This window comes from Schistocerca serialis, chromosome 7 (genome assembly GCF_023864345.2).
Source record: "Schistocerca serialis cubense isolate TAMUIC-IGC-003099 chromosome 7, iqSchSeri2.2, whole genome shotgun sequence".
Classification (NCBI taxonomy): domain Eukaryota; kingdom Metazoa; phylum Arthropoda; class Insecta; order Orthoptera; family Acrididae; genus Schistocerca; species Schistocerca serialis.
In genome coordinates, this window is record NC_064644.1 from 578145107 (window position 1) to 578158705 (window position 13599).

At 42.8% G+C, this 13599-nt stretch overlaps 1 protein-coding gene across 2 annotated transcripts in view; it reads left to right on the forward strand.

The window, feature by feature from the left end:
- LOC126412625 (OTU domain-containing protein 7B-like) overlaps nt 1–13599 on the forward strand; it is a 121863-nt gene that overhangs the window by 63419 nt on the left and 44845 nt on the right. For both annotated transcript variants that reach the window (XM_050082302.1, XM_050082300.1), the window contains exons 5-7: nt 2278–2530; nt 2819–2930; nt 7201–7369. In XM_050082302.1, the coding sequence (XP_049938259.1) occupies nt 2278–2530; nt 2819–2930; nt 7201–7369 (534 nt within the window). The remainder of the gene's footprint in view (nt 1–2277; nt 2531–2818; nt 2931–7200; nt 7370–13599) is intronic.

Here is a 13599-nt window from a genome sequence, read left to right on the forward strand (position 1 = left end):
CATCTCTAGGTGGCCCACATCCTACTGGACTGCCCTAATTTGGCCACCTTACAGTGTACCTGAAACTTGCTGACACGCTACCTCTGGTGCTAGCAGATGACGTCAAAGTGGCAGATTTGGTTTTACGTTTTACCTGTGAAAGTGTTTTTACTCCTGTCTGTGATGTAGGGTGCATTAGTCTTATTGGCCAATTGAGAGATTGGAGAGGCACCTCGTTGCCTACTCCAATCCAGAGGGGACAACGGCTGCACTTGCTCAGTGGTTTGGCCTGGCTCCTGCCCTTCCCCCTTTTCAATTCTTCTTACTCTTGTCCATTTGTTGTCGGTTGACAGACTCGTCATCACCAATCTCTTTCCAAGGTTTAATCTTGTCCATGAAGTTAATGTTCTTATGATAAGGGAAGATGTGGAAACACTTGTTGGATGCAGAGGTCATGTCTCAGGTCACTTAATTTGTCTGGAGCCCTCCAGCTGCTTTCTGAGTGGAGAATTATCCCACCTTCACCCTTGTACCCCTATTTCACTTCTACTTGCTTCTCTCTCTTTGTTTTCGTGATTCTCAGATACAGTCAAATCCACCAGGATTTCCCTTCCATGTGCTGTCTCTCTGGGGACTATTCACAGATTGACACCCAGGGAATTAAGGGCCCGATGACCTCGTAGTTTGATTCCTTAAAACCTCCATCCCCTCTCCCTTCCCTCCCCCCTCCTGCAGTACAGATTTCTGATTGTGCATCTAGCAGCACTGCAAGCTTAAATGTTTAGCAGTCTTCTCATAGTATCTGTCTGCGCCTAAATGCCTCCTTTGTGTGGTGAGTAGCACTCTGTCCTTTTCATAATGTTGTTATTCCATCTTGAACCTGAAGTTGTTTCGTTTGACTAATTGCTGCACAAAATTACATAATTTGTTAAGTGATTACTTAATTCATTAACATTTCTTTATTTCACAATGTTGCAATTTCAGCTTAATAGCCATTATCAAGTGCACAGGTGAAACAGTCATTAAATATTCAACATGTCTGAAAGACATGTCCTTGTCGGAATATTACTACACGTGTGATCGTATACAACAGTTGTTGCATTGTGAGTGCAAATTACAAATAGGCATTTCTGCTGACATCACAAACAACAGAAACACACTCTGCTGTGCTAATGATGACTATTTTGGCACTGCATTGGCCATAATCGGCAACCGAACTGACTCTGTTACCAGAGTGAGAAAATTATGTAGTAACCTCTTTCATATCTTCTTGTAAGTCTATATTTAAAAAGGGAAAGGGATAGGTTGAAGTTAAATATAATGGGAATTAGTGAAGTTTGGTGGCTGGAGGAACAGGACTTCTGATCAGGTGAATACAGGCTTAAAATATAACAACAGTTAGGGGTAATGCAGGAGTAAGATTAGAAATGAATAAGGAAATAGGAACACTGTAGTGCCTCAAGAATTTCGGGGTAAATTTTCTAGAAACACTCGGCCTTCCACCGTCTCGAACACCTGATATTTTAGGTACAAGTGCGGGAGAGTGAGAACGTTTCTACCGATCTACCTGTTTATATGTGCAGGTCAGAAGGTTGTTATTAGAAGATTGTAAGAAGGGCGAGTCACTGACGGTGACAAGTGTTTGCCACCAGCACCACAGAAGACGTGATGAAAACTCTAGGAATAATTACGTAGTATTCTTTGATGTGTTAGTGTCTGTGGTGATTGTAAAAAAGACTGATGAACATTGAATATACATTGCTATGTACATGCATGTCTTGGACTCGGAGTAGTCAAGTCGCATGTTCATATTTTCATATGGGTTTTAAACCAACTCTTATGTCTCAATGTACTTAATTATCTGTAAAGCTCGAGATACGAGTGAGACGATGAAGATATTTATATGTCTAAGAAGAGAAGAATTTTGTTCTGCATAGCAGTTGTAATACATCATTCAACAATCCCTTCCACTCCCTCTGCCCGCCTCCCTTCCGGCCCCGTCTGCCCCAAGTCCCTTCCGGCCCCGTCTGCCCCAAGTCCCTTCCGGCCCCGTCTGCCCCAAGTCCCTTCCGGCCCCGTCTGCCCCAAGTCCCTTCCGGCCCCGTCTGCCCCAAGTCCCTTCCGGCCCCGTCTGCCCCAAGTCCCTTCCGGCCCCGTCTGCCACGTCCTCCACCACAAGAACTGCCCACTCTTCATTTATAGACAGACTATAACTGGTCATGCTCCTTGGTGGGATCAGGAAAACTTTTCATAGTTCAAAGAAATTTGAATGTATGCAGTAAACATGTGCTCTTGCAGGAATGTGGGGCTTCCACGATAGACTGCTGACTCTGCGACGTGCTCTTCATGGTTTCTTATCGGGTTCTCCATGCCGTGAAGCTTTGTATCGACGCTGGCGATGGCAACAGACACGTGCTAATCTAGCTGCAGGTCTTGTATATACTGAGGAGGAATGGCAACGTGAATGGGACAGCATAATCAGCATGGCTTCAACTCAGCCACGGAAGTCAATGAATCGCAGACGCAGTTCCATTCTTATGGAGCGTTCCCTGTGAGTATACAGCCTGTTTCATACTGTTGTTCTTAATTGACGTATGGGTCTGAGGAAGCATACTGGCAGTGAAACTGGTCAACTAAAAGTTTAGATTAAATATCAAGAACAATACCAGAACCTCTATAATGATGTGCATTAGTCAGATGTCTGATAATGTTCTGTAAAGCCAAAGCCTTTACACTTTAAAAAAATCTGTATGTAGTGGTCGGTAATTAAAGTTTCACGTTGCCAAATACATTAAACATCTCTGCTAAGAGATTTCCCTTTGTTTTATTTTAATTTAAGGGAGGAGATACCAGAAAATGCAACGTATGAGAGCCTTGAAGAAGTTCACGTACTTGCATTAGCACACGTGCTGCGGAGACCTATAGTTGTCATTGCAGATGTGATGCTGAAGGTAATAACATTGAGTAAGAATTTTTCATTATTTTGGTTGACTGTAGCATGGATACTTTATGAAAAATTATTGAAAGTTTGAGAGCGGAGTTCATTAGAAGACATCTTTAGATTAAGCATTCTTGACTTTTTTTGTTGCATAACAAGAGTTTCAGGTTCTTTGCCCATATTGAAGAGTAACATTAAGAATAATATATTAACATTTCTGCCTTCAATGTTATGTTGAAAATAGCCTTATGACTAAAAAATAATGCATTTGAGTGCAAGTGAGTTAAGACATTCCTATAAACTAGACTGACCATTAGTATTGAGTGTAAGCACCCTGGGCTTATTTGCGACAGTGCACACAGCTTACCTTTCTGCATTTGGCAAACTTATGATAGAAGTTACAGCATTTTGTCCCTGTGTGGTATGCATTGTGGCAGGTGCCTGTACATTAACTATAAGTAAAGAAGTTAGTCTTGTGTTGGCAGCTGCAGTAATTGGTTACAAGCTCAGGAGTGCTCTTCAGTTAGTGGAAGTATTAATAAGTTGTTAGTTTATTAAGACAATAAGTGCCACTTGTATTTAAATACTGCAACAGGCAGAAGACTTGCTTTGTTGGTGCTGGCCATTTTAGCAATTTTGATCGAGGTAAACTTATGCTGCAATGTTCTTCTTCAGCACACCAGTGTAGAAGCATGCACAAAATCAGCTAAGTGAAAGATTTGTGCAATACACACATTTATTTATATATAAAAGCTGATTTAGGATTTTTTTCTCTTGTGTGAGACTACTTGTACAAGAATGTGCGTTGATTTAAAGTTCTAGATTCACATATTTTACTGTTCTCATCACTTCTTCGGCGTAATCTTTCATTGATTGTATCAGTACCTGTTTGCATTGTGATATATTGTGAAACTTCGAACATTTGCTAGTGCCGCAATAAACTAGTACTCTTACTGTCAATTGTAGGCTTAAACTAAATTGTGCTCTTTTAAAATTCTTGAAAGCAGTAGGCCTCTCCTCACTCTAAAGAATCTTTTTCTAATTTCATTTCACAGTTGTATGAGAAATAGGTTAGTTTCAGAATTTTGGGACCCTTACAAAACTACATTTTCATACGTTAGCAGTAAAAGTGTTTTGGATACATAATTTAATTCGTAGCAAGCCATCGTTTGTGGTTCACAGTTGAGCTAAAGTATACATCAACCCTGAATTTCATTGCATATCAACAGAGATAAACATGTGTTTTTGAGAATTTTTGGAAGCTACCATTGTCCTTTCATAATGCACGAGTAATTTGTAACAAATTTGCGTTGATTTAGTTACTGTAGCATATTTTCTAAGTAACATATTGAGTTACATCTAGCTTCCCCTTAAAGAGAAGTAGCCATATATATTATCTGCATATATCATAAATTAACTTTATTTTCAAGTTTGCTGACTACTATAATTAACATCTAAATGTTTTAGGAAACTGGTAATTTTTCCCACAGATTTTTGAGTTGCCTCAATAGAAAACTTGTTTTGTGTGTTTGCTTCGGTTCTTATAGGGAATTAGCAGCTTTTTAGCTCAACAGATTAAAAGACAATCAGCAGGTTTAATTTAAAGTTATTTCTTCATTGCCTTGTAATACATTGTACCAGCCAAAAGCAGCCCCATTGTGAATGCTGTTCTCAAACACAGGATGAGGTGATTGATTTTCATAAGCAGCTGGAAATTGCCCTGACTAATGTCAAATGAATGGCACCTACTGTGATTTGGTGTGTTGAAAGATGTCCCGAGAGTCGTGTACCTGTGATACCTGTACCAGAGGTGCCTCAAGTCCTATCCTCTCCTGTGGATCCTGTCTCTTCTGAAGAAAGTACAGGATCTGTCATTACCTGTCCATTTGACTGCAGGTGGCATCCTTACAGGGTGATTGGGGACCATGGAGAACTCGGGATGTTGTACCAATACCCCTAACCACCTAGTCTAAGGTGCTATCTTTCACTGAAAGTGAAACTGATCCAGTGGGTCTCACTTCACCTGTTTTGGGGAAACCTGTTTTGTCCATTGTCAGGACGCAGCTAATGCAAAAGGGTAGGAGTCTATTAATCTTTGACGGTTCAAAGGTATGGTGAATGATGGTACCATTTACGGAAGTTACAGCAAGGGACAGGAAAGGACACCAGGTGCACTGGATGTGTATGCCTGGGGGCCTCATTCAACATGTTGAAGAGGCTATTCTGGCAGCCATTGAGGAAGCAGAATACAACCAGCTGCAGATTGTGGCTTACATTGGGACAAATGATGCCTGTCATCTGGACTTAGAGGTCATTCTTGGGTCATTCCAGCTACTGGCAGAGAAGGTTGAAAACACCAGCCTTTTTGCATCGATTTTCAACGAAGCTCATAATTTGCAGCATTGTCCACAGAACTGATCATAGCTCTGTGGTTCCGAGTTGAGTGGCAGGACTGAACCAGAGACTTCGAAGTTTCTGTGGCAAGCTCGGCTGCAACTTCCTGAACTTGTGCAATAGGGTTAAAATCCTAAATAGGTCAGGTATGCAGTAAACATTAGAGGCTGCTACTGTGGTAGCTGACTGTGTGCGGGGTGCACACAAGGTTTTTAGAGTAAGCAACTTTCCATCCAGTCCAAATAATGATTGCTGTGGGAAACCCAGAAGTATCAGTGTAATATTGAAAGAAATGCCTCCCACAGGTGAGAGTATTAAAATCCTGATGGTAAACTGCCGAAGCATTTGCAACAAAATGCCATAGTTTGAAGCACTCGTGAAAAGCATGAAGCTCACATAATACTAGTCATAGAAAGCTGGTTGAAACCTGAAATTGATAGCAATGAGATTCCTGGTGAAAATTTTAGTGTATATTGAAAGGATAGGCGAATGGGAAATGGAGATGGTGTATTCATCACAATAGACAAGAAATTCGAATCTGCCGAGATAGAAATTGAAGCTGCATGTGAGATTGTTTGGGCAGGGCTTAGTATCAGGGTGGGCATAAAATAACTGGATGCCGCTATCACTCATCAGACACATCTCCTGATGTAACTGAGAATTTGGAGAAAACCTTAGTTCACTTGTACATAATTTCCCCAAGCAATCTGCAATCATTGGTGGAGCCTTTACCCATCCAAAAATTAATTGGGAAAATTACAGTTCTATTAATGATCCTCTGAAACTGCCTAGACCAGGTAGTTAGAAATCCCAACTATGATGGAAAAATATTGGATTTGTTGGCAACGAATGAACCTGATGTCTTTGGGAACATCCACGTTGACATTGGTATCGGTGACCATGATGCAGTTCTGGCAACATTGGTTACCAAAGTATGAAGGACAACTAAAACACAAAGAAAGGTATATATGTTCAGCAAACTAGATAAAAAATCAGTAGTGTCCTATCTCAGTGAGGAACTTGAAACATTCAGCACAGGTCAGGAACAGGTAGAGGAACCCTGATTCAGGCTTAAAAGAATAGGTGACAATGCACACACAGTGTGTTTTATCTGATATTAAAAACAATAATCTTTGACACAGCCAACAAAGCGGCTTACTCCATACCCAGATTCATTGTTTCTAACATGTTTCACCACTGGAACACTGTACCTTCACTTTGCATTAGGGGGCAGCATCAGTGATTCCTCATGCGGGTGCTATTGTTTCTCTGTGGCTTACAAAAAGGCCACTGTTCACAGGAGGAGTCAGTTTTGGCAAGATTTAGCAAACAGTGTTATCATGGGAAGATCATGGCCAATTGGACCGCTGAAATATTGTATCAAGATTATTTTATAATGTAGCTGCAACCTGGCAAGAATAAACTCATTAACAGCCAGAGGAAACACTCTGTTACTTAATCTCATGTTGTAAAAACTGGGTTTCAGGCCACTGCTATCAATGAAGTCAGAATGGTAAAACATGAGAACATCATTTCGAACATTCTCTTTCCTTCTGGACAGAATGTTATTAAATCACTGTGAAATAATGTTATTAAATGACTGTGTAAATTCAGTGTTTTAATCTGTTGTAAGTAGCTTATACATGGACACTATTTGTAACTTTTATTTTTTAGTCACAGGAAAAAAAACCTGAAGGTTTGGTGGTGGTGGTGGTGGTGGTGGTGGTGGTGGTTTGTAGTTGTGCTATTTATGTTCCAAATATGCAAGCTCAAAACTTTTAGATTTGCATTTTATGCAGGTGGAAATTTACTATTTTGTGTAATAATAAAACATGCAGTTCCATCAGTATTGAAAGTAACAGTGTATTTCTAATGCTAACTTCTTGCAGGATATGAATGGAGAGGATCTTGCCCCAATCCCATTTGGAGGGGTCTACCTACCGCTGGAGTGCCCTCCAGCGGATTGCCATCGTTCCCCTCTCGTACTGGCATATGACTCTGCTCATTTTTCAGCTCTAGTTGTGATGGAACGAAATTCAGATGTCGTTCAACCACCAGGTTTGGATGCATGTCTAATTCCGTTTAGAAGCAAATGATACAGTGTAACTTCTTATTGCTCTAATTTGAATATATGTGCATCGTTTTGTGTAAGATGAATGAGTACTTATTATAAGTAACAGTCTAGCTCCCATATAAAATTGCAGTCTTGAAGTTTATACTAAAAAGAAACTAAAATTCTTCATAGAATTAAGGAGTCGTAATAGAGCTCATTATGACTTTGGCTTACAGCTTACATCATATTTTTCCGTCAAAAATCTTTGCCCTATGATAAAAAAGTGCAGATGTCATCGTATTTACATGAAACATGTAAATGTGACTGCATGTTCAAAGTCTGAGGAATGTAAGTTCAAACACTCACCTGCAGGTTAAACACATTCTTCATTTGCATGTTTGTTGCTCAACATATTTTCTACTTGGTGAATATTTGTCTTTCCTCATGCCAACGCATGTGATGTGTCGAGAATTTGCCATTATAATGTAGATTTATATGAGCTATAATCAGAAAATGGTTTCCTTGTGATGCATAGTAAATCATAAATGAATCCTATACACATGCATTTTTACTATACCTATGCCCAATTGCTGCAGAAAATGTTGATTTGTCTGAAAAATCTTTGGTGAAATTGTCCGTTTATGAAACATTAACAATTTCAGGCTTAATTTGGGATTCATGTGTTGGTCTCCATAACGTTCTTCAGGACCAAGCAGCTCAGTGTCAACTTCTTAATGACATCGCAGAAGTGATCTAGGGTGAAATTGTGATGCTAGCTATCCAGTTGTAAAACCTTTTATTTTGAATATTTATTTTCAGCAAAAAGACTGCCACCTTGTTATATTTGTCATGACAACATCTTAAAATTCTAGGTGTAGAGCAGACTCAATCCACAAAATAAAAAGTACTTAAATAATAGAGCTGTTGTAGAGCAAGTGATGTCCAGTGGTTGTGAAGTAGTAAAACACATTGTGTTCCTAGCTGCAAATAAGATGCATAACTTATGTCCTGTAGTAATACATCACTCTAATGGACTGATCATTGCAAAACTGTAGATTTTATGAACATTTTTTGTAAATTCTCGCCGGCTGATGTGGCCAAGCAGTTCTAGGCGCTACAGTCTGGAATCGCGCGATCGCTACGGTCGTAGGTTTGAATCCTGCCTCGGGCATGGATGTGTATGATGTCCTTAGGTTAGTTAGGTTTAAGCAGTTCTAAGTTCTAGGGGACTGATGACCTTAGAAGTTAAGTCCCATAGTGCTCAGAGCCATTTGAACCATTTTTGTAAATTCTCTTTTTCTGTAGATATGCACAAATTCTGTGGATAGCAACTATCATATTTTGTTCGCAAACCTATTCCAGTCTTCAGCATTTACACTTTAAGTTGATGATAACAATGTTAGGCATTGTGACTCATATTTGAATGTGCATTTGAGAATAGAAGAAATCATCGTTCATTCATTTCTTTGTTCATTCATTCATTTCTTTGTTCATTCATTCATTTCTTTGTTCATTCATTCATTTCTTTGTTCATTCATTCATTTCTTTGTTCATTCATTTATTAATTCATGTTCCATAAACCTTATCAAGGAGAACCTTCAGGGATGTATAATGAGTCAAGATGTAAGTTAATAAAGTCCACCAACCATCAGCAGTACCTGAATTTTGGTAGCACACCTTTCACACCAAAACATCACTCCCATATAGCCTTGCTACCTGTGGCTGACACATCTGCAGTGAAATCCCGTGCTTGGTGTCGTGAACATCTCACTAAGATGTTTACCCTCAAACCTAGTCTGCAGAAAGATTTTCCACGCACTTCTAATCCTCTGACCACTCCGAAGAACCAAGTGGGAATGAGCTCACCATTCAGTGTCATACAGGATTGGAACTACTGAAAGATACCAATTGTCAGTGCTTCGACTTTTTAGCATCATATCTGAAAACGAGAAACATCCTACCTGCAAGCCTTTGTACCCCTCTCAGTGGTATTCTTCCATGCTCCCAATCTACATAGTATCCTAGTTCAGCTTGTGTACTCATCTTATGCCGCACCTATTCCCTACCTCTTGTCATGTGGGTCATTTCCCTGTGAAAAACCAAAGTGCAATACCCGTTGGATACACCAACCCATCACTCCCTACTTCACTCATGAGTGAGGCTTATCCTGTTGTATCAGAGGCAGAACCACCTGTGAAAGGAGGTCATGTACCACCACTGCTGCAATTTCTGCATATCATCTCGTGTACAGGACCAACAACCAGCTGTCCATGCAAACAAATGGCCACCACTAAATGGTGGCCATGAGCAGATTTGACCGTCCAGTGGCTGCTCACACTGTGGATCACAATAGGCTCCTATTAAATGGCCACTCCACATCTGGATCTGTATCCCCCCTTCCATTGCCAACTTTTCTAAACTTCGTGTGAGATATTTTTCTTTGCAATGCGCCCTTTATCCTCTAATCCTCCTGGGTTACTAGCCTCCTGTCCTATACCCACCTCTACCTTGCCCCCAGACCATAACTTCATGCATCCTGCACCTATAGCCTCTTCTCACGAGGCTCCCTTTCCTCTATTATGTCATCCCCTCCCAATCCACTCATACATGTTATATTTCCCCTCTGTGGGTCCAGGGGTTAGAATAGGCCTGAGGTATTCCTTCCTGTTGTAAGAGGTGACTAAAAGGAGTCTCACACTCTTTGGCCCTATAAGTTCAGGTCCCATTTTATGGTTTGACCTGCCAAATTTTACAGAAATGCGGGCCATTTTGGGAAGGACACTTTACGTGGTGCACCAGTTATCCATAGTGCCATTAGATTCGATCTCCTGAACCTTTTTTTGTCATGGCTTTGCATCTCCACCTGCAATTCAACTATTTGGACAAGGACACTATCTGGGGTACATCATCTTCCGTTGTCACCTGTCCTCTTTTACGCCCATGACGATATTGGATTTCTCTGCGCCCAACATCCAGCACAGTAGCCAGTCCTTTGTGGTGAGGCTGTCATGTACCCATTTGATGGTAGCCCCCTGCCAACACAGGGATCGCATTGCTGATGCCCAAGCTGTAAACTCCCCACATATGATAAGGACTAGGTGCCTGTCTTCTTGGGGCATCAGGACTCCTGGCAATGGCCATCATGCCAGGTGGTCTTTTCTGTGGCTGGGTTGTGCCTGTGGGGAGAGCCCCTGATCAGAGTGGGTGGCATCAGGGCGGATGACCCGCAGTGAAGCAGGCCAAGTCCTCTTGCTGGTGACCAAACGGCGTCAGCAGTCTCAAAGAAGGGAAAGACCAGACACAATGCTGACAAGTATGACCCTAAATCATTTCCCTCCATCGCTACACCATGGGAGGAATGTAGAGCTACAGAAAAAATGAGCCATAATCGCCTTGGTATTTAGTCTGTAGCAGAACAAATGGGAACTTCTTTCTACTTACGAAGCCTCAATTTTTTGTTGAACAACTTGAGGATACGTTTGCGGAAGTGACAGCACTGTCAAAGATGAGAAATAGGTCAGTCTTGATTCAGACTGCATACCCAGCCCAATCCCAGGCCTTACCTGTGACCAGCTGGTCGATATTCCTGTTTCCATCACTCCCCATAAAAGCCTCAACATGGTCTATGGGATTATTTTCCATCGCGACCTCCACTTGCTGTCTTACAATGAGCTCTGTGCCAATTCAGAATGGCTGAGTTTCATTTCGTCCGGTGCCTTCATCTCGGCCTTTGAGGATGATTCATTGCCTGAATATGTCAAGGTGATGGTTTACCACTGTGATGTTAAACCATACATCCCTCCGCCTATGTGGTGCTTTAAGTGCTGGAAATTCAGGCACATGTCTTCGCATTGCAATTCCAGTGCCAAATGTCGAGACTGTGGACGTCCAATGCATCACAATACTCCAGGTGCACCTCCTCCCACTTGTATCAGTTGTGGAGAGCACCACTCCTCCTGCTCGCCAGACTGCACAGTACTCCAAAAGGAGTGAAAAGACCCTGGACCGGGTGATTTACCAAGAGGCTAAATGTAAATTTGAAAGATTACACCCCATTTGGTTGACGTCCACACATGCTGCAGCTACTTCAACATCACCACCACAAGTGATGGTAGTTCCACACTCTATGCTGCGAACTGTGGGCCCTCTGGGGCACCAGAATACATCCGTCCCCTTGGTGGTAGGGGGCACATCTTCTTACGTTGCTCCCAAAGCACCTACTTCGGGAGCAGTACCCCCGCTTCCTACCCCCCCCCCCCCCCCCCTACTCCCAAACGCAGAGAATATCGGTCCCCTCGCCCCCAGCCAGAGAAGCAACAGCCTCTTCCGGCTCCTCTTGTACGGAAGGGGTCCCTTGGGACTCTTTCTTCAAAGGTCTCCACTAATGCCACAATGGACACTTGCCAGTGGCTAAAGGAGCCGAAAGCTGCTGGATGAAGAGCTTCGCAGTCTTCCTCCGTGCCTGAAGCTACTTCGAAGAAGCTCTCCCAGAAAGCCACTAAAGAGTAGTGAGAGGGCAAGCAAACCAAGAAGAAGGCTGCTAAGAAACAGGATCCTCTGGTGACCCCAGCACCACCACTCCATACTGGTTGGGCATCTGAGGATGAGGTGGAGATGTTAGCATCCTCCGAGGTCCTGGATCTCACTGATGCTTCATCCACAATGGCAATGGCTACAAATACTCAACTTGTGGCAGCAGGTGATGGTAAGGCACAACCTGCCTCTTTGGTCACTACATGATTCCCCAATTCCAGAAAGTGTCATCATCCAGTGGAACTGCAGCAGTTTTTTCTTGCACCAGGCTGAGCTACACCAACTTTTAAGCGTTACTCTTGCTTCTTGCATTGTCCTCCAGGAAACCGTTTCCTGCATTGCGGATCGCTGCAGGTGGTACTACAAAAACTGTCCTGCCTGCGATAGATTGTCAGGTGGAGTTTGCATCTTCATCCTTATCTCTGTCTGTAGTGAACCTGTGCCCCTTCAAACACCTCTAGAAGCTGTGGCTGTCAGGGTGGAGACAACACAGGAAATTACCATCTGTAACATCTACCTCCCTCCAGATGGTGATTCACTGCCCCATGTATTGGTTGCTCTCATTTCACAATTCTCCCCCCCCCCCCCCCCCCCGCTCTCCCCCCACCATTCTCCTTCTGGGTGTTTTTAATGCCCATAACCCTGTGTGGGGTGGCACTAAGGTTGCTGGTTGTGGCAAAGAAGTTGAGGACCTACTGACTCAACTTGACCTTTACCTCCTCAATACAGGTGCCCCACACATTTCAGTGTGGCACATGACACCTATTCAGCCTTTGATCTCTCGGTTTGCAGTCCTGGCGTTCTCCCATCTAGCCACTGGAGAGCGCATGACAACTTGTGTGGTAGTGACCACTTTCCACTCTTCTTGACCCTACCCCAGCATCCCTCATCTCGATGCTTGCCCAGGTGGGCTCTTCCCAAGGCTGACTGGGACACTTTCACATCTGCTACCAACGTTTAGTATCCATTGCGTGCCATCATCAGTCACTAATACGATTATTGCTGCAGCTAAATGGGCAATCCCTTGTTCATCCAGTTGCCCCCTGTGGAAGTCAGTGCCTAAGTGTTCGCCAGAAATTGCTGCAGCCATTAGAGACAGTCAGCGGGGCCTCCAATGTCATAAGCACCACCCCTCCCTGGAGTACCTTATTGCCTTCAAACGGCACCGTGCTCAGGTTCGCCTCCCATCAAATGAAGGAAGCAAGAGTGTTGGGAACACTATGTCTCCACCATTGGAATATGAACCTCGCCCTTGCAGGTTTGAACCAAGCTCCGCCGACATTACGGCTATCAGAACCCTGCAGGTGTACCTGGAATTTCCACAAATAGAGCTGTATCTGCCAATCAGACAAAATTGCAGATTGTCTTGCTGAGCATTATGCTTGCATCTCTGCTTCTGAGAATTACCACCCCACATTTCGTCTCCTCAAACAGAGGTTCGAAAAACAATACCTACCTGTTGTTCCACACCATCGTGAGCCTTATAATGCTCGCTTCAGTGAATGGGAATTTCTCAGTGCCCTTGCTGACTGTCCTGACATATCCCCTGGTCCAGACTGCATCCATTCGCAAATACTGAAACATCTGTCAGCGTATTCCCAACAACGCTTCTTTGCCATCTTCAACCGCATCTGGAGCAATGGTGATTTCCTATCACAATGATGGGAAAGTATCATAATTTACATGCTAAAGCCCAGGAAGA